The 23,956-nt window shown below is 44.3% G+C and overlaps 1 protein-coding gene and 1 pseudogene across 2 annotated transcripts in view; one reads left to right on the top strand and one right to left on the bottom strand.

Moving 5' to 3' along the window:
- The window catches only part of CLNK (cytokine dependent hematopoietic cell linker), a 192,877-nt gene that overhangs the window by 40,346 nt on the left and 128,575 nt on the right, over positions 1–23,956 (bottom strand). Inside the window, exons 8-12 of the mRNA XM_089326849.1 lie at positions 16,910–16,982; positions 11,766–11,823; positions 3,770–3,891; positions 1,134–1,159; positions 414–433 (exon numbers count right to left, since the gene is read on the bottom strand). Coding sequence (XP_089182975.1) covers positions 414–433; positions 1,134–1,159; positions 3,770–3,891; positions 11,766–11,823; positions 16,910–16,982 — 299 coding nt within the window. The remainder of the gene's footprint in view (positions 1–413; positions 434–1,133; positions 1,160–3,769; positions 3,892–11,765; positions 11,824–16,909; positions 16,983–23,956) is intronic.
- LOC149127679 (small ribosomal subunit protein eS12 pseudogene) overlaps positions 1–23,956 on the top strand; it is a 117,719-nt pseudogene that overhangs the window by 40,013 nt on the left and 53,750 nt on the right. The window lies entirely within an intron of this gene.

Consider the following 23,956-nt stretch of genomic DNA (forward strand, 5'->3'; position numbering starts at 1 on the left):
ATAATATGATTTAATATTGGCATAAATTATAAATCCATATATATGTACAAAGACAATGATTGTTGGAATATTGATTATTTGATATTGATATACATATATAAATGCATATATATGTGGCATATCCCAGTCTCATATGAATCCAGGATGCCAAGCGTGTAACATCCTACAGTTTGGCAGATTTCTGTACTAAAAGAATGAAGAGAAACGGGAAGAAGAGATGAGTGGAGGGGTATTGAAAAGATAACTGAATGAATGAATGACTTAATGGCTGAATGAATGAAGGCTTGTTTAATCTCCATGGGACAACTCATATGCGTCTTTCCATGTCAAGTATTTGTGTTTCTCTTTTTTCAAGTGCTGGCAACAAATCTCTTACGTACATAGCAAAACGAAATACTATTTTGCAGTCTTACCGAGGAGGCAGTAAAGGAGCCTGCAAAAGGAAAGAGAATCAGGAATTACACTTGTTCTTTGAGCAGAGACAATGCTTGACAATCTCTGAGTTTACAGATTGAAGCCACAAATCATGACTGTGGGGAGCAGCCCGGACTGGACTGAGTTACTGGAATTAAGACTTATTCTATGCACCTGCTCTCCCACAATATGGCGCTGGGAGAGAAGTAAACAGCTTCCGCACAGCTGCCTCCAGTTCAACCAATAAACTGTAGGACTTGCTCCTGATTGGAGGAGAGCAGCGTACTCGGCGTGTGGGCAGCCGAGTTGGGATTGGCGGAGGAGGACTATAAAGGAGGAGAGAGATGGCATGCACCGGGAACATCTAAGGGGAACATCTAAGGGGAACATCTGAGGGAACACCTGTGCAGCCCCCGAGAGAGCCGGCCGGCGGTGTGCCGCTCCCCTGCGGAAGTGGGGAATGTGGCCAGGGGGAACTGCCCTTCCACGGAGGTGGAAGGGACAGTAGCCAACCCGGGAAGAACCAGCAGCAAACCCGGGGAGGGCCGAGCAGACAGAAAGAACAGCGCAGGGTCCTGTGTCGTTCCCCCACGAAGAGGGGGAGCGACAATGAGCAAACTTCCAGGACGTATTTTTCCAGTGATAGCTAAGCCTTCACGTTGTCACGTCTAGTACTTCCAGAGTAAAGGTAGCAGCTGTGTGATAATAGTTACTCCTACCTTGTTTGCCTTCATGGCTCTGTTTCCTGAAACATAAGAACAACAGAAAATTCAAGGGAATTGTCACCAAGCACTATTTTTACATCCTCTTGTAAGAAAATCAGTCCCATTTTTAACAATATCAATGAAAATGTCAGTCAGTATTCACTGAAATTTTATTAGGTCCCAACATCATGATAAACACGTCAGTGTGTGGTTTTGCCATTTTCTCACCTCTTTCTGTTAATACAGAAGCCAAGGCGTGGGGAAGGCAGCTTTCTCACTTACCATCTCCCGACGGGTAAGTGGCAGAGTAAGGATTTCATGACATGTGGTGTGACTCCCTATAACATTCGTGTATGTAATTTCATTAATTCAAGTTCCTGCCCAACACTTTCATGAGGCCTTTTTTTAAAAACAGAAGACAATGACATCAAATAATTTTCAAGATAAAAGTGTTTTCAAAGATTCCTTAATCCAACTCCTTTTTCAGGGATGACAGAACTAAGGACAAACCAGATAGGATGGTTTCTCAAATCTGTTGTGACGATTTGGACATGGCTTCGGGGTGTCCCCCCAAGGCCCATGTGCTGGAAGCTTGGTCCCCAGTGTGATGAGGATGAGGTGGTGGTCCCTTTAAGAGGTGGGGTCTAGGGCAAGGTAATTAGGTCATGGGAGCACCACTCTCAGAAGGGATTGATGTAGGTGTAACAGGAACGAGTGTGTTCTGACATGAGTGGGTTGTTGCTGAGCTGGGCCCCTTCTGCACACAGCCAGTTCCCTTTGTGTCTCTCCCTGGTGGACTATGTTGTAATTCACATTGATAACTTCCTATGAAATGAGATGTGGTCTTTCCAAGAGGCCATTTTTCATAACTACCATGATATCTATTGGAGATCAATTCAGTTCATTGGAAAAAAATTCAATAAAGAGACTGAGTTTCTTTAATTCAATAGGAACATTCTATTTGCTGTTTTATAGAGATCTGTCCAGTTTGCTTTGGTGGCTGCGAGCTTAGAAAAGGACATCCATCTTCCTTTTATCCATTGGCTTATTATGTAGCACATAGAATGTGCCAGGTATGGATTCATTTTTAATACATTTATTGACATAGCTGTTGGTAATATCCAAAAATAGAGATGCTACTATTTATAAGACAGGTCTGAGGAGGGGTCTCTAGCTAGGTGGTGAACTCAGAGGCTTGAGGAATGGGGGGAGTATGTCATGTACATATCTGGGGACATGTTGTGTTAGCTGGGGACATGTCATATGGATATCTGTGGACGTGTCATGGGATATCTGCAGACAGACGTATCATGTTGGTGTCTGGGAACGTGTCTGGGGCTATGTGGATACTTGGGTATATGCCAGGTAGACATCTGGGGACCATGCCATGTGGCTATCTATGAGAAAGGATTCCTGACAGTGAGAGCACAGTCCTGAGGTGGGGTGAGCACAGATGAAGGTAAGGCCTGAGGTAATGATGAAGTTGAGAGTGCCCAGATCACCTGGGGTCTCCTACACTGGGATAAGAATCTTGACTTATTCTTTGGTTCACTACTTCATTGAGGTGTGGCTGACTTAGAGCTTTCCATATATATTGGATACGTCTCAGTGAGTTTATACCCATATATACCTGTGAAACCATCAAGGCCATAAACATATCTATTACCTTCCAAAGTTTCCTCCTGAATCTTGTATTATTATTATTATTATTATTGTAAGAACACTTAATGTGAGATCCATAACTCAGCAACCCGATGCTGGGTTGCTCACTGAGGGTACTAGGCTGTATGGTGGGTTGCCAGAACTTATTATCTTTAAGAGCTTAAACTCTGCAGCCTGTAACTATCACTTTCTTATTTCCCCTTTCTCCTGGCTCCTGGCATCCACCTTTCTACCCGCTGCTTCTGTAAGTTTGGCTATTTAGATACCACATGAAGTGAGACCATACAATATTTATCTTTATTTGGCTTGTTTTACCCAAGATAGTGGCCTCCAGCTTTACTGATGTTGTCACAAATGACAGGATTTTCTTCTTACAAAAACAACCTGTTATTTATGTATTTTCATTTTAATTGAGAGGGAGAGGGCGAGTGGAAGAGGCAGATATATATATATATATATATATATATATATATATATATATATCATCTGCTTGTTCACTTCCCAAATGCCTACAGGCAGCTAGGGCTGGGCCAGGCCATAACCAGGAGCCTGGAGCTCTATCTGGGTCTCCCATGTGGGTGGCAGGCCCCAAGTACTTGAGTGACTGCCTGCTGTCTCCCAGAGTGCTCATTAGTAGGAAGCTTGATTGGAAGAGTAGGAGCTGGTACCCAGACTGGGTACTTAGATATGGGATGAGGGTGTCCCTAGTGGCATCTTAACAACTATGCCCAAATCCTGCCCCAGTTTACTTCCTTTGGGACTTCAGTATTCTCCACTGCACATATATACCACAGATTCTTTATATTCGTTCATCTTCAGATTCCATTTCTTGGTCATTATGAATAATGCTCCTATAAACATGGGGATGCAGATAGCTGTTCAAACCCTGACTCCAGTTCCTTTAAATGTGGACCCAGAAGTGGGATAGTGTGATCTCATGATCATTCTTGTTTTAGTTGTAAATTAGCTGTACTAATTCACTTTCTCACCAACAGTGTGCAGGGGTTCCCCTTTCTCCACATCCATCCCAACAGATGTGAGGTGACACTTCTCCTGGCTCTGATACGCATTTCCTTGATGACCAGTGATGCTGAGGACCCTTTGTACATACCTGTTGGTCACCATAATGTCCTCCTCAGGGAAATGTTTACCCAGACTCTCTGGGATTCTAATCTTTTTATTTTTGTTCAGTTGGTGAATTCCTTGAATATTTGGGTATTAAGCCTTTATCAGATATACGGTTTGTAAGTATTTTCTTCCATTCTTTAGGATACTTTTTAGCTCTATTGATGATTCCTTTGCAGAAGGCTTTTAGTTTGATATAGTCCCACTTGTTTGTTTTACCTTTTGTTGCCTGTGCTTTTGGTGTCATGTCCAAAGTCATTGGCAAGATCAAGGTCAAGTACTTTCTCCCTGCGTTTTCTTCTAGCAGTTATATAGTTTCAGGTCCTGTGTTTAAGGCTTCAACCCACTAAGTTGATTTCCTTTCATGATGTGACAAGAGTCTAGTCCCAGTTTTCTGCATGTTGATATCCTGACCTCTCAACATCACTGAACACTACCCACCCTTCCCCACTCTTTGATTTTTTAAAAGATTAATTAATTAATTTGAGAGGGAGAGGAAGAGGGTGGGAGAGAGAGAAGGAAAGAGGGGGAGAAGGAGAGAGATCTGCTAATTTAACTCCCTGTATTCAGCCAGGCTGGAGCTGAATACATGCCTGTATTCAGCCAGGCTGGAGCTGAATCTGGGTACCTGGACTCAATCTGGGTCTCCTACATGGGTGGAAGGAACCCAACCACTTGAACCATGAACACTGCCTCCCAAGGTCTGCACTGGCAGGAAGCTGGAGTCAGGAGCTGGATGTGGGGCATGGTGTCTGAACCACCATGGTAAACACTCACCCACATTGTGTATTTCTGATGCCCTTGCATAAAGTAAGCTGGCTGTATGAGGATGCGTTTATTTCTTGGCTCTCCACTCTGCTCCTTTGGCCTAATGAATTAGTTTTTGTGCCAGTGCTATATTGCCCTGCTACTGTAACCCTGTAAATGCCATTTGAGTTCAGACAATGTGATGTCTCCAGCCTTGTACCTCTTCTTACTCAAGATTGCTGTGGCCACTCAGAGACTTTTTTGTTAATCATGGTCAATCTTCATGATACGCTGTGCAAATGTCCTGCATCTTGGTTATAATGTAAATTTTTCTCTAGTGTCGTTTAGTGTTCCTCACTTTGAAAATTATGTGTATGATACTGTCAACAGTGACAGCAAAAATCCCTGAGGGGGTGGGCATTTGGCATAGCAGTTAAGACACTGCTTGGGCTGCCTGCATCCCACACTTCAGAATGCTTGGGATTGAGTTCTGGCTCTGCTTCTGATTCTAGTTTCCTGATGAGGCTGGTCCTGGGAGGCAGCAGGTGATGGCTCAATTAGTTGGATCCCTGCCATTCTGACAGGAAACTGGATTGAGTCTAGGCCCTTGGCTTCAGCCTGATCTAGCCCTGGCTGTTACTGGCATTTCTAGAATGAACCTACAGATGGAAGATCTCTGTCTCTGTTTTTCTCTCTCGCTCTTAGATGAATTAAAAAAATAAAAATTTAAAAAATCCCTGAGGCTTTCAGCCATATCAGGTATGTCCTATGACAACCACTGATTTACTTACTCACTGCTCAGATAACCAAGGTCTTACAAAGTATAAGGACCAAGTGAACTTAGGGGACTCACGAGGAAGAAAACTATTCAACAAGCAATGAACTTGTCCCTTGTTTTACAGCTTTGATGAAATTCAGATAGATCCAGCAAACTCTTATTTTTGTACTTTACTAATAAAGTATTAAACACTCAGGTGTTTGCAGAAAATGAAATGGAGGTTAGATTTGGAGCTGAAATTCTTGAGATTGAATCTTGATTTTGCCACTACCTTTGGGCAGGATCTCAACAGGTGCTCATGAAATGAACAAATCGATTGAGAAATGAGTGCATTTACTCAAATGGGCAAGGCAGGAATGACTGTTGACAGCTCAAGAGAACCCATGTGTGGAATGAATGAGTCAACAGGGTACTTGAAGGCTGGCTGTTACTGCACCTACTGTTGTTCTGTGATGGGAAATTAGAGGGAACCAAATGTCCTAGTGAAGTACCCAGATATTCTCAGGACCCAACACAGTCCTTTCTCAAGGTCTTTCCCATTTGAGAACACTTTCACTCCGAGAAGGCTGGCGTGTCTGCCATCTGGTGGCCAGAGGCAGAGTTAGCACCATCTGCGCACAGAGGTTCTTTTCAGTCCTAAAACAAGGTGGACCTCACATCTGCTGCTTTTGAGGGGAGCAATGTGGTGAGGTGCAGTGTCTGGTGGATTTACAAGGAATTTTGTGTACTGCTTGTAAAATACGGCCATTATTAAAAAATAAATTTTTCAAATGTACGCTTCAGTGAACAAAGCTGATAGTACTCAAACACATTGCCCCTGCTTATTTCATGTTTTCTGTGCTGTTGAAGTCATCGTTCACCTGTACTGTACCTGTGGTGAGGTGGTGTCTCTTCCCCACACCACACTTAATGCTCACACTGACAGCTTGAAACCTGGTGCGGTGCGGGTGTTTACACCACGGAAATTGCCAAATGCTACAGATCAGGGTTTGACTTTGTCTCCTTACTCACTTAGGCTTAACAAAGAGATGGGGAAATGCTAACACAGCAGATCACACTCAAAAGTATGTGGTGTTCACAGCCACTACTTTGAGGAGATAAGTTTCCAGTATTTGAAAACCATATCCAACCCAGGAGTTGTTCATGTCATTGCATCGATTGCAGCCACAGTTTGTCTGCAGATAGCAAGAGTTTGGCAAAGGTTAGCAGAAGCATTCTGTGAGAAGCAGTTGGCTTTATGGAATTAAGGTAAAGGATATTGAGTCTTTTTCTGTGATCTTAAATTCTGTGCTGCATATTCTTTGACCGTAAACTTCATAACAACGTTACACACATGCAGGTGTGGTTTTTCATAGATCCATTTGTGAAACATTTGCTACCACCTGGGACTGAGTTTGGTGTTGCTGTTAATGGGATGAGAGAATTCTTACAAATAGCTTGGACTCTATGAGCTTCCCTGTTGTCATCTGTGATGTAAAAGGGTTGGAGGACCTGGTGTTGCGGGGAGGTGGGTTAAGGTGTGGCTTGCTGTTCCTGCATTTCATGTCTGAGTGCCTGTTGGAGCCCCTGCTGCTCTGCTTCCCATCTAGCTCCCTGCTGAAGCTCCTGGGAAGTCAGTGGATGATATTCTAAGTGCCTTTGTCCCTGATACCTGTGTGGGAGACCTGGATGAAGTTCCTGGCTCCTGGCTTCAGCCTGGCCCAGTCCTGGGAGTGAATAGGCAGGTGGAAGCTCTCTCTCTGTCTCTCTGTCACTCTGCCTTTTAAATAAATAAATATTTTATAAAATAATTGGAAAAGGAGATTTTTAAAAAAATGACTGTTAATTCCACACAGTAAATTTCATTTACTTATTTTTTAAATTTTTATGTGAGAGGGAGGGAGGGAGGGAGAGAGAGAGAAAAGAGAGAGAGGGGGAGGAGAGACAAAGAGAGCTCCCATTGGCTGGTTCACTCCCCAGATACTTGCAAAGGCCAGGGCTGGACTGGGACCTAAACGTGGAGCCAGAAACGGGACTGCCATGAGGGTGGCAGGAACCCAGGTACTGGAGCCATCACTGCCGACGCCATCAGCAGGAAGCTGGAGTTACAAGCCAGAGGCAGCCATGGAACCCAGTCATTCCAATGAGCATCTTAACTGCTAGGTCAAATGGCCACCCTGAGAATTTTTTTTTTTCTTTTCAAAGATTTATTTATTTATTTGAAAGCAGAATTACAAAGAGAGAGAGAGAGAGGGAGACAGAGAGAGAGATCCTCCCTGTTGGTTCATTCCCCAAAATGGCTGCTACAGCTAGGACTGGGCTAGGCCGAAGCCAGGAGCCAGGACTTTCATCTGGGTCTCCCATGTTGTTGCAGGGGCCCAAGCACCTGGGCTATCTTGCGCTACTTTTCCAGGCCATTAGCAGGGAGCTGAATCAGAAGTGGAACAACAAGGAGTTGAACCAGTGTGAATATGGGATGCTGGCTTCTCAGGCACAACCCACTATGCCACAATGCTGGCCTGGAGAATTTATTTCTTGATAGAAGGGACAGTGTCACAGTAGTTTGGCCATAAATTTTGAAGCCATTCAAGTTGGATTCTAAGCCCATGTCAATCACTTGCTGATGTTGGACAAGCTACTTAAACATTCTGAACTTCAGTTTCCATGTCTGTGAAATGCAAATATTGAGATCTATTCCCCTGGATTGTTCGGATTAAGCACTATTTGTTTTTTACTTAGCTACCATTCAATTTGTGCTAAATATGTGCAATATGCTTAATCTATAAAATATGATAATACAAATCAACACTTTCAGAAACAGATCATCAGTTCTGCAATTAGAGAAATGGGCTTTAGAAAAAAATGGGATAAAACTTGGCCTCCATCACAGCTATTATGTCTAAGAGTTTTATGATACATGAAAGAGAACCATTAGGGTTTCATGTCCTGATGATTAATTATGGAATTAATCATGGAAGAGTCCAAAGACACAACTTGTGATCCAGATGCCTCCTAATGTGTATTTGGCAAGGCTTTTGTGAGAAGCCTCTCCAAGTCTACTGAAAGTTTCAGAAATTAATTGCAGCAGTAAATTACGGCACCAATTCTTTGAGTTGTGTGGGGAGGGATTAAGTTACACAAAGCCAAGGAAGTGAGAGGAAACTTCTTCCTCCCACAGCTCCTCAAATAAGGGCAGAAAGTGGAATTTCTAAGGAACGTGTAGTTTGTCAGCTTTCCTGTTGGGTTAGCAGGAATGTGGGCCAGAACCACTTCTCAGCAATAAGCCTGGGGAAATGTCTGTTCTGCTGCCCTGAGAGTGGGCGGGCAGAGCAATGTGGGAGAGGGGATGGCCTGGGCGGTGGGTGGGTGCATTTGTACATACAACTCAAATCTGTGGGTTCACAAAGCACTGGGGACTGTTGAGTTCTGCTGTATTTGGGCAGATGGGATGTCAAAGTACAGCAGAGGAATATGATTTGCCTAAATTTAGATGGGGTCAGAAGCAACCCAGCCTTCTTCACTTGCCTCTCTGTGGTCCCCCCATACATGGAGAATGAATGCAGTAGGGTCCTCTGATACCCAGAAGAGAGGCAGTGCTTATATGTTATCAAAAACAGGATGAACCATGGAATTGCTGTCATAAATGTCTACCATGCACACACTGTGTGCCTGACATGCTGTGTGTTTGCCGTAGGGAAATCATTTCACAAATGATGGTCTCTGAGATTGAGGCATCTAGCTCATTTTGATATATTCATCTGTAGCAGACTTATTTTGTAAGTGCAGAAAGAAATGAAATAGAGCATAAAATGATTCAGCCCACAAAGAGGCAGAACTTCCCAGAGCTGGGAGGAGACCAGAGGGTCAGAAAGCAGGAAAGGATTCTGGGAATCATTAGCTGAGCTCCATATGCCCTTGACAGGGTCCTCCTTGTGTGGTCAGCACTTGTGCTGTTGGCTTAGCATTGGTTATCACCTTCAGAGCAGACTGCTCTTTCATGATGTAGATGCCATTTCCTTGTCTTATAGATGTGGAAACTTAAATCTAGAGAAGGTAAGTTGTAAATCTCGTATCTGGGCAGTGGTGAGGTGGATTTGAACCTGTGGTACAGTATTTTTGCCACCACATGTTAGCTGATCCTGAGTATCACAAACGACGTTTCCCTTTTCCTAAGGTCACCTCTGTCCAATGCCTTTGGTCTCTGAATCATTCCTGGGAGACACACTTCTCCTCCTAGAGCAGAATGAAGCGTGCACACTTTTGAGTTCCTATAATACTTGTGAGTATGGAACTCAACACACTGTGCCTGCTCCCCAGGCCTGAGGTCTTATATGACTCAGTACCCTGACACAAAGTGGTTTTAAACAACGTGACCTCTACTGTCAGGGTGCTATGACAGTTTCATAACTGTCAATAGAGCTGGTACCCACCTTGCCTTTAGGGAATGGACCGGCTGGCTGGAGAAGCAGATGGTTAGACAGAGTGTTTACTGTGAGACTTAGGATCTATTGACCAGCTAAATAGCCAGTCCTTATGCTGGACACACAGTAGGTGATGAATATTCTTGGTTGGGTTATGATGAAATCAGATATATTTCACCTCTAGGTGAGCCCATTTTTCTCCTGCTTTGAAATCTCTTACCACACCCCCACTTCGCATACTTGCAACTTTTAATGTACCAGTTCAATGCTTATTGTTAATGGTCTTTTATCAAAACAATGATGGAGGACATAGAATGAGAAAGAGTAAGTGGGGAGGGAAGAGGGTAAGCTTGTCATTCTCCCTCATTTCTCAGGGACTGGCAGGGAGGGGAGGGGACAGCAGATAGGACTATGTCACAGGTTTCTGCACACATGGCTGTCATAGGCTCAGGACTGTCCCTGGCACGGATCATTTATAACACGAAGTAGCTACTCTGATCGGAAACGCACTGCGAGCCAAGAGCTGAAACTAATGTGTGCATCAGGCTGGGCATTCCTGAAGGGTGTTCTGACGAGCAGACCCCAGGACAGGAACCAAGAGCAAGCACTGGGTTCCCATGCTAAGCTGCCAGTGCACCATGTCCTCCCTGCCTCCCTCTGGAAGATCCAGTGTCCTAAAAGTCGCAGTAAAGAGATCTGGGGGCTTTCTTTTCCCTGCCCTTTAACAGGACCCTTAACATCTCCCACAATTCTCCTTTGAGCTACGTAGAGCATGGACCAGCAGGGGAAGGTGTAGGAAGCCAAGGCTGTTCCTTACATTGAGCAGAAAGTAAGCACTTGGGGCTGTTCAAAGGTGGAGTGGAAGCCTCCAGTGGGTTAATCTCTGCTTGCAACACCCACATCGAAGTGCTGGTTCAAGTCCTGGCTGCTGTGCGTGAGGTCCAGCTTCCTGTTAATGTGCCTGGCCCAGCCTTGGCCTTTGCTACCAACTGGGGAGTGAAACAGATGGAAGGCCTTTGTATCTGTCTTAGTCTCTTTCTCTGCCACTCTGCCTTTCAAATTAATTAATTAATTAATTAGCACTAAAAAGAAAATGGGGTAGCCTTCGTGGGAGGGTGCAAGATTCTGTGTGAGGGGCCAGGCCTTAGTTGCAAGGAGAGACCGAATAGTGGAGCTGGTGCTCTTACAGGCAAAACAAGCTCTCCATTCTGCTGGCATTCTTACAAGACACACAGATGCAGAGGCCATGTCTGAGGGACCAGCCTGTCCAGTCATCCTAGGACTTCCCTATGTTGTTTTGGAAGTGCTGAGTTAACCTGAGTAGTTGATCCTAGTTAACATTCCAAGTTTACAGAGCAAAAAGAGTACTTTTCATTATACATTACATGTAAATGTGAAGTGATTTTGAGATGCCTTTGTGGGCATGGCATACTTTTCTAGGTGAAGACGGTTCCTGTATGCTGGAATTCTGTTAAGTACTTGAATATTCATGGGGGGAATTTTTGCTTCAAGGGTAGGGATTTACTTGAGTTTCTTTTATTGAATACATTTTTAAAAATGTTTATCTACTTGAAAGGCAGAATGATAATGTGAGAGAAAGAGGGAGAGGGTTTATTCCCCCAGATGCCCACGGCAGCCAGGGCTGGACCAGGGAAGATCCAGGAGTCCATAATTCCATCCAGGTCTCCCACGTATGGCCCAAGCACATGGGCCATAATCCACTACCTCCTAGGATGAATTAGCAGGGAGCAGGATTGGAAGTGGATAAGCCGGGACCCAAATTAGGCACTCTGTTATGTGGTGCAGGCATCCCGAGAGATGGCTCAATCCGCTGTGCCACACTGCTTGAATACTCTGTTTTTAATATTCCATTTGTAGCTACTTTATATTTTTCTATTGGAAAACATATTTTCTATGTCAGACAGTTATTCATACCCTTCGTTTCTCTGGGCCTGGTCATTTTCTCTGTGTGGCTGTGGTACAATATATTTCCCTGAAGTTTCATAAAAGAATGATTTTACAAAGCTTGTGACATGAACTGTGAACTTTGCCTTTGTCGCTTGTGATACGTGGATTGTGGCTGAAATAGGTTTAGATGTAGATCATAGAGGATAATCTTAAATTTATTCCTGATCATCCATAAGCTAAAGTATGTTATTTTGTTAAAGATAGGATTTCAAATTCCATCCTTACTGCGAAGTGATGTCTTGGCGTTTTCTGCCACTAGAGGGCAGTCCCACCTACCAATTCACATCTTTTGCCCCAAACTGTATAGCTTGGGTGAGTGGGATATCAGAGAGCAAGAGGAGGTGTTTGCAGAATGAATTTTATACACTAGGAAATACAGTAAAACCCCGGGAACATTACTGAAATGGAATGAACTGGCTCTGGTCTCGATACTGATCATTCGTGGATGACCCTGGGAAGGTGTCTTCCGAGACTGAGCCTCCCAGGACAGGAGGGAGTTGACTGAGGTTAACTGCAAACTCATCCTTGACTCTACATTCCTCAGTATCCAAGAGTGCAAGCTAGTGTTAAGGTCTTTTGATGGCATTGTGTGGAAATCTTTGTTTCTTTTCAATCAGACTCGAGTTTCTAGATTTACACTTCTGCTTGGTGTTTCAAAGAAAACCGGCATGGAGTTTGTGCTTGGTCACATCTAGGGAGAGCAGAAATGCCTGTTAGCCCCCATTAGTGTCCGCCCTGCTTTCTCCAGGAAGGACAAAGAGCAGGTTTGGGAGTCAGAGCCACCTGGGCCTGAAAATGAAATGATGTCTTCAGATCTGCACGTAATGCTAGCGCTTCATCGTCAGTAACTTGCACTGGAAATACTCTGCCTCCGAATAAACTTTTGCCCATTTCTTGGGCAAAAACCGCCAAGCTTCAGGGAAGATAAGCTCTTGAAATCTGATGGTTTACAGATAATGTCAGAAGATGATTGCAAGGAAAATGACATGAAATGCACATTAACATAAATCTATAATTGCTCAGCTTGATGAAAAATATCACCATAAAATTCTGCTGTTACTGAACCAACCAATATGTTTTTTTCCTATGACATTTTGTGAGATTGAATAAATTATCTGAGAATGTGTTTGCATCAAAAATACAGAATTTGGTAATAAACACATAAATCATCCAAGCACTTTCCAGCAAGATGCCTGGATCCTAAAAATGGGAGCATTCATGTAACTTTCCCCCCTTTCAGTTTTCTTCTCTGCTGTGGGCCTTAGTGCCCTGGCTGGTAATGGAAAAACAGCAATTACAGCCTGGGGGACAGGAAGCAGGAAAGAAAACAGCTCTTACGGGGCAAGTCTTCCTCCAGCCTGCTCACTCCTGACAGGCCTCTGTGTCCCTGAGCCACTTCTCTGAGACCCGCTCTGCAGGGATGGCCTCAGTTATGGACCGGGGTAGCTTTGGAAAACCTGCTGATTGTTGTAGGCCTCATGCTCACATCCATCCACATCCTCTGTGGAATAGACGGCACTCCCTCAATTCTGAAAGATGTTCTTGATGCTTTCCCTGAGGAGCTGGTTTGCTTTTTTTGTTACGATAAGTACATACCACCTAAGGGAGATTGAGTCTCTTTTTGCTTGGACTACTAGGAAGCTCCCAAGTCAGCTAGCAGTTTGATTTCAATAGAATTTAGCAAAGTGTGCTCAAGGAACCTAAATTTTATTTTTCTGTCATTTTCATTTTTTTTCTATTTTTTAATTGTTCAGGTCTTTGTGTGGTGTCTTTGTGGACAGAGGTAAAGTATAGACACATAACTGATGGGTAAAACAGACATGCTGATGTGTGGAGTAGTGTCTGAAGAAGCTGCTCTAGCCAAATAAATGAGGTCCGTGGTGAGCTCCAGCCAAGAGAGTGCCTGGAAGCCCACTCCTGTGCTGGTTTCTCTCCTGGACCCATGTCTCAGGGAATGTCTATGAAGCACACCTAGGGCATTTGTGACCCTGGGAGGTTTGAACACCAAGTGACCGTGCTCTGATCCGTGGTCCCTCTGTGCTTCTGGGGAAAGAACTTGTTCTATATCATGGACCAGGAGTTTCTAAGAATGACGAAGCACCAGCTAAGGAGGAGAGCTCTAAATCAAGTGCTGGGTATGGTGAAAGTATCACCATTTGTAAGGGCTGCAGGGGAGCTGGTAGGAGAGCTGCTGCAGGTTTGGGGCTTCAGGAATGTGATGGAAGGAAGACAGGCAGGAGTCTGTGAGACTGCACAGGATACGCAAGAGCAAGGGGTAGGGACCCGCTCTCGCTCCAGACTGCAGGCTCCACCCTCTTTCCACTGATGCAACTGCAGTGCGTACTCTGCTCTCCTTCGCTAGAGGACTCAGTAGGATGGGTGCCCCCATCGGGTCATGCAGCTGGGGCATGGCAGGACCCAGGTGCAACTACTGTCTTTGCTCCGTCCACCCTGTCTCCTGTGTGCACTGCCAGGGGCCCCCTCCACTTTCTTATTTTTGAAAATTTTAATTGATTTCTTTTTACTTATTAGAATGAGAGACATTATGCTTAGTGAAATAAGCCATCCACCAAAAGACAAATATCATATGTTTTCTCTATATGTGGTAGTTCATACAGAATATAAAAGAAGCGATTTTTTTTTTACAGGCAGATTGGACAGTGAGAGAGAGAGAGACAGAGAGAAAGGTCTTCCTTTTGCCGTTGGTTCACCCTCCAATGGCCGCCGCGGTCAGCACGCTGCGGCCGGTGCATCGCGCTGTTCCGAAGGCAGGAGCCAGGTGCTTCTCCTGGTCTTCCATAGGGTGCAGGGCCCAAGCACTTGGGCCATCCTCCATTGCACTCCTGGGCCATAGCAGAGAGCTGGCCTGGAAGAGGGGCAAACGGGACAGAATCCGGCGCCCTGACCGGGACTAGAACCCGGTGTGCCGGCGCCGCTAGGTGGAGGATTAGCCTAGTGAGCCGCGGCACCGGCCAGAAGTGATGTTTAAGAATGAAACTGGGGGCTGGTGCCATGGCTCACTTGGTTAATCCTCTGCCTGCAGTGCCGGCATCCCATATGGGTTCCAGGTTCTGGTCCTGGTTGCCCCTCTTCCAGGCCAGCCCTCTGCTGTGGCCTGGGAGGGCAGTGGAGGATGGCCCAAGTGCTTGGGCCCCTGCACCCGCATGGGAGACCAGCAGGAAGCACCTGGCTCCTGGCTTCAGATCAGTGCAGTACGCCGGTGTAGCAGCATTTTGGGGAGTGAACCAATGGAAGGAAAACCTTTCTCCCTGTTTCTCTCTCTCACTGTCTATAACTCTACCTGTCAAAAAAAAAAAAAAAAAAAAAAGAATGAAACTGACACCTTCTGATTTGTTTGTTGTTTGTAGCTCTTGTCTGTACTTCTGTGGAACCATGGTCTTTCTGCTTTTTACTTGTTGAACATTATGGCTAAGCCTGTGATTATAAATTAAAGTGAAATTATGAAGTTATTGCAAAAATTAAATTAAAATAAGGAATGAGAGGAGATTGAGGGGCTGAGGGAGGGAGGAAAGTATAGTTATCTTAGAATTGTATCTGTGAAGGCTGGCGCCGTGGCTCACTTGGCTAATCCTCCGCCTGCGGCGCTGGTTTTGGGGGGTGAACCAATGGAAAAAGAAAGACCTTTCTCTCTCTCTCTCTCTCTCTCTCTCTCACTCACTAATTCTGCCTGCCAAAAAAATAAAAAAGAATTGTATCTGTGAAATATATAAAAATCTGTGTTATTATTTATATTAATATAAATTATAAAAAGAGAGATAAGTGGAGGAGAGTGGGAGATAGGGAGTGGTAGTTCCAACCCTTGGTTCACTCACCAAATGCCTGCAACAGCCAGGGCTGGGCCAGGTCAAAGCCAGGAGCCTGGAATTCCATCCAGGTCTTCCACATGGGTGGCAGAGACTCAAGTACTTTAGCTATCCCTGCTGCCTCCAAGGGTGCACATTATTAGGAAGCTAGAATTGTGAGTGGAGGAGCTGGGACTCGAACAAGGCACTTTGAGATGGGATGCAGTTGTCCCAAACAGCATCTTAGCTGCTGCACCAAACATCACCCCCTCTACCTTTACCATGCTCCACTCTGTTCTTCCCCCCGGGAGAGTGACCAGCATGGATACACATGGGCTGCCCCGCCTTCTCTTTTCTGGTTGGGCCCATCCATTGGGAGGGCAGAGGGCAGTTGGAGAGAGAGGTTGAGTATTTAGTCCGTTGGCTGTCTCCCTGGGAGGTCCCTTGGCCAAGGTCACTCAAGATGGTGTGTTCCTGGCTTTCAGTAACTATCCTCTCTTCGCTTTGGGCTCAGGGGTGGTAACTATGCCACTACCATTAGCTGTGGTTCCTGGACCATCCCTTATTCTTGCCATGTACATTCCACACATCTCAGGAAATAGCCCCTTTGTAAATAAACTTCCTTAAATTATCCAAATTGGCATGTGCCTCCCGTTTTCTGATGGGTTCCTGGCTGCTATAGTTCCCCCATTAAAGAAAATGTGGTGCTGATGAGACACAGAATATAGCACTAGACACATAAAAGATGAATTTGATATATTTCAGTTATTGGGAAGTGTAAATCATAGGATCCTCATCTTTTCCAGTTGAACATTTTAAGTAGAAATGGGGGGTACCAGGAGAAATGATGAGAGAGGATGTAACAGACATGATTCAATTTCATTACTCTCCTCCACTTGTGCTTCTAGTGCTAGTCAAACTGATTATTAGCTTTCAGGCTCATACCTGTATTTTCATCTTCAAGTTGGGTTGTTTTGCCCAAGTGTTGAAATTTGTTGTCATATTAATTATTCAACTTTAAAAAGTTAGATTCCTATTGTGACTTTTCTATGGGTGTATTTATGGAAATGGCATCGTTATATATATTCAGTGAAATCCATGTGTTTTAAGAGAATTCCTTGATTCTTCACAATCAATTTATTTGTCAATAGGTAAGGCATAGAAAGACATAGGTGTGTGATTCTTTCTGAAAGTAGACAGCTATTTCCTGAGGGGTAGTTTAGAAGACCCCCTTATATAAGGTGATTCAGGACCACAAAAAAATTCATAAGGCAATCTCATTATGGTGTGAATATTCTCATACTTAGCATTCAACTTTTTGTGATGAAGCTTTACCTTTGACATGTTGGCTTCTGATGTCCTTAGAAACAGGGTTGTCCACCTGTAAAAGACGATGTGGCATTGTTAGCTCTTAAATGATGACCACGACCCCATCTTGTGACCAGCTATTCTGGGTGGTTAAATTCTCAAGGATAAAGACCCGAGTCCCTGGACTCAGCCTTCTTAGACAGGACCATGCTGCATGGTTGGTCATCAGTAAATGCATTTAAATTCATGCAGGCACCACTGCCAGGAAGGGTGCAGAGGCCCAGCTGGCATTCATCCCCAAACACCTGGATGTAAGATACGATTCTGCCTCACGTTGCTGTGGGCCTTAGGGAAGGGCATCCTAACAGCATCAGATTTTTCACCTTTATAAATAGGGAGCTTACACAGTCAGTTTACCTCATTAGACTCTTATGAAGATCAGAATAATAGGGTACTTCAAAAAGTTCATGGAAAATGGAATTAACAGATGTTTATTTTGGTGCAAAAAATGGAAATTCATGTATACTCTTTTCACAGTATGCATTTGCCATGGATTATTTTGAAGCCCCCTCAAATGTATAGATTTCATATTTTTGGTACCAAAATACACTTATCTTTTACTTCTATTTCCCACACATGTTTTGTAGTTCCTTGTACCTGAGCAGGTACTTGAAAGTGACCAAGCAGGCAGGTCAGAGTCTGGCTCCCCACGAAAGTCTGGGTTGGGATTCCATCTGCACTGTGGCCTGGTTGTGAGGTCACACAGCCTTCTCCCTCAGTTTCCTCGTCTTTGAAATGGGTGTGACAAAAGTACGGATTCCACATGAGGAGGGGAGGATCACAGACACACCTGCCAATTGCCCAGAACACTAGGTGTCACTACTCATGCTGGGGAGTTCTCGGTGCCATTGCTCAAAAGAGTGAACTCTGCTGCGCATTGGAAGATCTAAGGGCAGAAAAGCTGATGAAGATGCCATCAGATGCTCCATGTCTTTGAAAGCCTTTAAGTCAGTTTTGGGGGTCTTTGCATCACTATTTAATGGCACTAAGTTGGGTTGGCCATAGATGGAAGTAGGCCAATACTGCCTCTTACCCTCTGTGGGCCTTCGAACCACAGTATTGTGTCTGCTTGGGAAGGGCATAGTGATTGTCTCCTGCTCAATAGAGCCAAGATGGAGTATTAGGGCTTGATTTTATTGTGGCTGTACTTTCCTTCATTGCATCCTCAATCTCTAATTCCTCCAGGGTTACTCTTGGGAGTGCTGTAGGGTTTCTCTCCACATTCCCAGTACACCCACAGCTGTCATTCTTCTCTGTCCACCTTCCCCCCACAGTGGCTGTCTCTCACTGCTCTTGCACCTCTCTCTGTTGCTTGCTTGGTCAGTGGGGGCAGGAGGGGTTTTCTGTGGTCTCCATCTCAGATGTGCCTGCAAGCTTAGCCTCTTTGGACAGGACTTCCTTGGTGCCCCTGCTCTTTTTCTCTTTGTCAGCCACATTCTGCTTTGTGTCTTTTGTGGATAGGGGGTCTTTTGGTGTCTCTCCCAATAGTAGGCACCCACCAAATTCTGCTTTGTGCCTTTTGTGGGTAGGGAGTCTCCTCCAATACTTGGCACCCTCTGGTAGTAGTGGGACCCAGGCCTAGGGGTGTTTCCTGCCTTTCCCCTGGGGGTATTACTGTTTTCTGTCACATAAGTATTTATTAGTACCTCCTACATACCTGCAGCAATGCGGACTGTGAGAGAGCTTGGGTCCTCAAGGAGGCCTCAGATATGCATGATATAGGTGCATTATACCACAGTTCTGAATCAGGGCGTTACAAATTGAGCTTCAGGCCTGGATAAATCTTTGCTGTGGGGGCCTTTCCTGTGTGTGTCCCGTATGATGCTTAGTATTTCTATCTTTCACCTAAAAAGATGTCAGCAGCACTCCTCTAGTCCTGTCAGTCACACGTCTGCAGACTTTGCCTAAGGTCTCCATCCATCAGAGCCAAATTCTCCCCATAATATGTACACATGTTGATGTGTCAATTAAAAACAATCCAACCCGCGTGCTGAGAGCCACTGATTACAGTGTGACATGTTACTGGTGTGAAAGACAGCGTTGCCTTGCTTCCAGAAAGCTGCAGGCTGGGCTCAGCCAGGAAGCTCTGTGAGCTCCCTTCATCTTGGTTCACCTCCGCCCTAGCACTTTGTGTTCCCTCAGCACCGCCTGTTTGGGTTTCTGCTTCCTCCATTAAACTGTGGGCACTGCCTCATGTTCATACCTCCACGGGGCTTGGTGTGCAGGAGGCAAATAGAAGGAGGACCAGTGTTTTAGGGTAAGATAGTAGCCAACCTAAGGAGTTTAGATAAGAACTAGCCTCTGTCCATTTCACAGACAGTTTAATCTCAACATAATTGTGTAGAAACAATAATGACCAACTCCCAGAGGGAAAAGTATAATACACCTGCCATAAAAATGTGATTTTTTTAAAAACACTGACTACAAAGCAAAACTCCCCTTTTTATCTGAATAGAGGCCAAGTCTGTGCTTAGTTTATAAGACGATTTCTCTCTTGGCCTCTCCTGTCCTCTTTGTCTGTGATTTCCACTTGCAAAGTGATCTAGCTAAAGGGAGAATTTTTTAAAAAAAATTGTTTTAAGCTGCAAAACTACAAGAGGTCAAGTGTCCCTTATATGAAATGCTTGGACTCGAAAGAGCCTATGATTTTGGAGCTTTTCCAAATTTTGGAATGTTTGTGTAGACTTCATGGTTGAACGTCCCTAATCTAAAAATCCCAAATCCAGAATCTGAAACATTGAGTGTTATGTGGGTTCTCAAAAAGTTTTGGATAGCAGAGTATTTTCAGATTTTAGATTTTTGGACTAGGCATGCTCAACACATGTGAAGGAATATAAAATAACAAGAAAGAGGCTTAAATTCTGGCATAGTTATTTTTCCATTTTAAATCAAATAAGGATTATTTTCTCTGAAAAATTTTCATTCTGGACACTCCCTACATGTAAAAGGGGGTGACCAGTGCTCTCTAGGGCAAGGAAGAGTCAGCTTGTTAGCTGATCATTCGTTTGTACTCCTCTGCAACCAGATCTGCGCCTAGTCCACTCACTGTGAAATCCTGTGTTCCCTGAGCACATTTTATTCACTGTGCCAAGTGTCTGGAGATGTGCCCTCCCTGACAAGCTGCGCCCCATTGTATTGCCCCGTCTGCAGTTTGGTGACGTAGCAAACACTGTTAGTGAGTAGGAGAACTTTGAAGGCTGGGCTGAAAACAAGGTTCTGTAGGAACAGAAGCAAGACTGGCTCTTCTTCCATTAACAACCATTTGTTTTCTGGGATTGAGTTCAAATGATTGGAAGTTTGTTCATCCGTTTCACTGACTTCTGTTGAAATTCTCCTGTGTAAAGGAGCTGTGGCAGCTGGAGCTAACATAGTCCCTCTCATCTCAGAGACGCCCCTGACTTACGGCCTTGTGCTGTCCATGTATTCCTGTGTCAGTGATGACATTTGATGGAGAGGATAGTGAAAGCCCAGAGAGCGTGGGTCACTGGCCCAAAGGCACAGAGCTCATAAATTGGAATCTGGTAAAATGGGGCTGATGTTCACCGTGCAAGGTTCTATTAAGGCTGAAGTGCCATTCACTCAGTCTGATTGGTGCTAGGAAATGCTTCCCCTGGTCTGCCTTACCCTGCTTTAATTACATATCACTTGCCCTATTACCTATCTGCTATTTATTTTCATATATACGTGTTGTTGGTCTCCTTCCACTGGGATGTAAGTTTCATGAGAGCAGGGAATTTCTGCTCACTGAGATGTCCCCAGAGTCTGTACAGTGTCTGATGCTGGCAGATCCTGGAGATGCACTCCTTGATTGAATTTGGTGGGTGGATGATTGAAGTGTTTAGCCCAGTGCCTGGGTATAAAGGAACTTCAACATTTCATCCTGCAACTTGTTCTCTCGATCTCTATGAGATACATTCTGTGTAAATGACATTGCTTGGCATACAGTTTGTACTTTTTTTGTCTCCTAGAGTTTGAATGTTTGTTGTCTGCAAAGTTGTGTTGAAATCTAACAGGCGTTTTAACAATACTAAGGGGTGAGAACTTTGAATTATTTGTTTTGAGAGGTAGAGAGACAGAGAGAGACAGAGCTGTCATCCAGTGGTTCTGTCATATACTACTTGGGCTAGGCTGAAATTGTGAGCCAGAAGTTCAATCCAAGGCCGGTGCTGTGGCTAATTAGCTCAGGCTAATCCTCCACTGGCACCTGAGGTTCTAGTCCTGGTTGGGCGCTGGATTCTGTTCCAGTTGCTCCTCTTCCAGTCCAGCTCTCTGCTGTGGCCTGGGAGTGCAGTGGAGGATGGCCCAGGTCTTGCACCCTCATGGGAGACCAGGAGGAAGCACCTGGCTCCTGGCTTCGGATCAGCACAGCAACACGGCCTCAGTGCGCCGGCCATAGCGGCCATTTGGGGGGTGAAGCAATGGAAAAGGAAGACCTTTCTCTCTGTCTCTCTCTCTCTCACTGTCTAACTCTGCCTGTCAAAAAAATAAAATAAAAATAAAATAAAATAAAATAAAATAAAAATAAAAAAAAGAAGTTCAATCCAGGTATCCCTGGTGGGTGGCAGGAACCCAATTACTTGAGCCATCACCACCGCCTCGCACAGTCTTCACTTACAGGAAGCTAGAGTCAGAGCCAGAGCTGGGAGTCAAACCTACACACTGCCCGTGGGACGTGGGCTTCTTAGATCAGATGTCTGCCTCAAGAGGTGGTGATGTTAAGAGGTAATTAGGTGGAGCTGGTGCTGTGGCATAACAGGTAAAGCCGCTGCCTGCAGTGTGGGTATCCCATATGGACGCCGGTTTGAGTCCCGGCTACTCCACTTCCAATCCACTTCTCTGCTATGGCCTGGGAAGGCAATGGAAGATGGGCCCATGCATCTGTATGGAAGACCCAGAAGAAGCTCCTGGCTTCAGATCGGCACAGCTCCGGCCTTTGCAGCTAATTGGGGAGTAAACCAGCAGATGGAAGACCTTTCTCTCTCTGCCTCTCCTTCTCTTTCTGTGTAACTCTGAGTTTCAAGTAAATAAATACATCTTAAAAAAGAAAAAAAAAAGAGGTAATTAGGTGGGGCTAGTGCCATGGCATAGTAGGTTAATCCTTTGCCTGTGGCACCGGCATCCCATATAGATGCCAGTTTCTGTCCCAGCTGCTCCACTTCCAACCCAGCTCTCTGCAGTGGAAGATGACCCAAGTGCTTGGGCCTCTGTACCCATGTGGGAGATCCAGAAGAACCTTCTGGCTTCTGGCTCTTGGCTCCTGGCTTCGGATTGCCCTAGCTCAGGCCATTGTGGCCATTCAGGGAATGAACCTGTGGGTGGAAGACCTCTCTCTGTCTCTCCCTCTCTCTCTCTCTGTAACCCTCCCTCTCAAATAAATAAATAAATCTCCCTCTTAAATAAATCAATCAATAAAATAACCCTCCCTCTCAAATTAATAAATCAAATAAATTATTTATTTGAAAGACAGAGTTATAGAGAGAGGTAGAGACAGAGAGAGAGGTCTTCCACCCGCTGGTTCACTCTCCAGATAGCCGGAGCTGCACCGATGTAAAGCCAGGAGCATCTTCCAGGTCTCCCACATGGGTGCAGGGGCCCAAGCACTTGGGCCATCTTCTACTGCTTTCCCAGGCCATAGCGGAGAGCTGGATCAGAAGTGGAGAAGCAGGAACTAGAACTGGAGCCCATATGGGATGTTGGCGCTTCAGGACAGGGCTTTAACCTACTGTACCACAGTGTCAGCCCCATAAATCCTTTTTTTAAAGAGGTAATTAGGCCATGAGGACCTCACGCTCACATTGTTGCCATCGTGGTAGTGAATTCATTCCCACTGGAGTGGGTTTGTTAAAAAAAGGGGTGGGGTTGGCCCTTTTCTTCTTTCTTTGCCCTTTGGTCACATGATATCATCCCCTACCACCTGAGACATCAAGAAGTCCCTCTCCAGATGCCAACTCCTTGATCTAGGACTTCCCAGCCCCTAGCACTGTGCGGGATAAATTTCTGCTCATTATATAGTACTCAATGCCAAGTATTCTCTAGTAGCAGCATAAAATGCACTAAGGCATTGCCAGTGTTAACACTAGAATTCAAGTGATATTGATAAACAATGTGACCAGATAACACACAAGAAATAATGTGAGTATTTGAAAGCATTTTCATCTTAACTAATGGATGAAGTGCAAGCTAAAAAAGAAATTAACAGAGAAAAATCTTCTTAAAAAAACATGAACAAAGTAATCAGTGAGAGTCCACGAGGTGGATATTCCCATGGGAGCTTCTGAGAGGGTTAAATGAAATAAATTTTCAGGAAGGAAATTTCACAGGATGTGCCAAAGCCTTCCAAATGTTTTCACTAGATGGTTAAGTAAAATAATAAAAAATCCGATCGTGGGTTATGATATATCTATAAAAATTACACTTGTGAATCCTTGTTTGTCACATGGGAAATTGTTTTACAGCTAGAACTCAATGTGAAAAAAGCCCTCCTGTAAGAAATATATCTGCATAGATTTGTTGAAGTCTTTAGTGGAACATTAAGACTTTGTCTATAATTGTAAATTAAAAATATATTATCTTAAGATAATACCTAAAATATTTAGCTAAACAAAATCCATAAAAATACTGACACAAAATACATCAAAATGTTGTGATAAATAACCCTGAAATCCTGGGGGAATTAATGAATATTTTATGTATTTCTACATTAAGAAAGTTAAGAAATATTTTATTAAAAGTAAAAATCTCTTCCTATATATGTTTAGAACATGTTATGAGATGTTTAACAGATATTTTCATAAACAGCTTTGGAAGTAAGCGTGGTGGGACTTCTCATTCTTGTTCTGTAGATAAAATTAAAAAGAAGCTCAGAGAAGTCACGTGATTGACTTATCACAATTCAGTCAGCAACTAGGAATGATAGGCTGAGAGTCTGGGTGAAATAATGTATTGTTATCAGATTTGAGTCGAAATTTCTGCTCCAAAGACTAAGCA

The sequence above is a fragment of the Oryctolagus cuniculus genome, chromosome 2 (genome assembly GCF_051225735.1).
Source record: "Oryctolagus cuniculus isolate XC-2025 breed Fujian yellow rabbit chromosome 2, ASM5122573v1, whole genome shotgun sequence".
NCBI lineage: Eukaryota > Metazoa > Chordata > Mammalia > Lagomorpha > Leporidae > Oryctolagus > Oryctolagus cuniculus.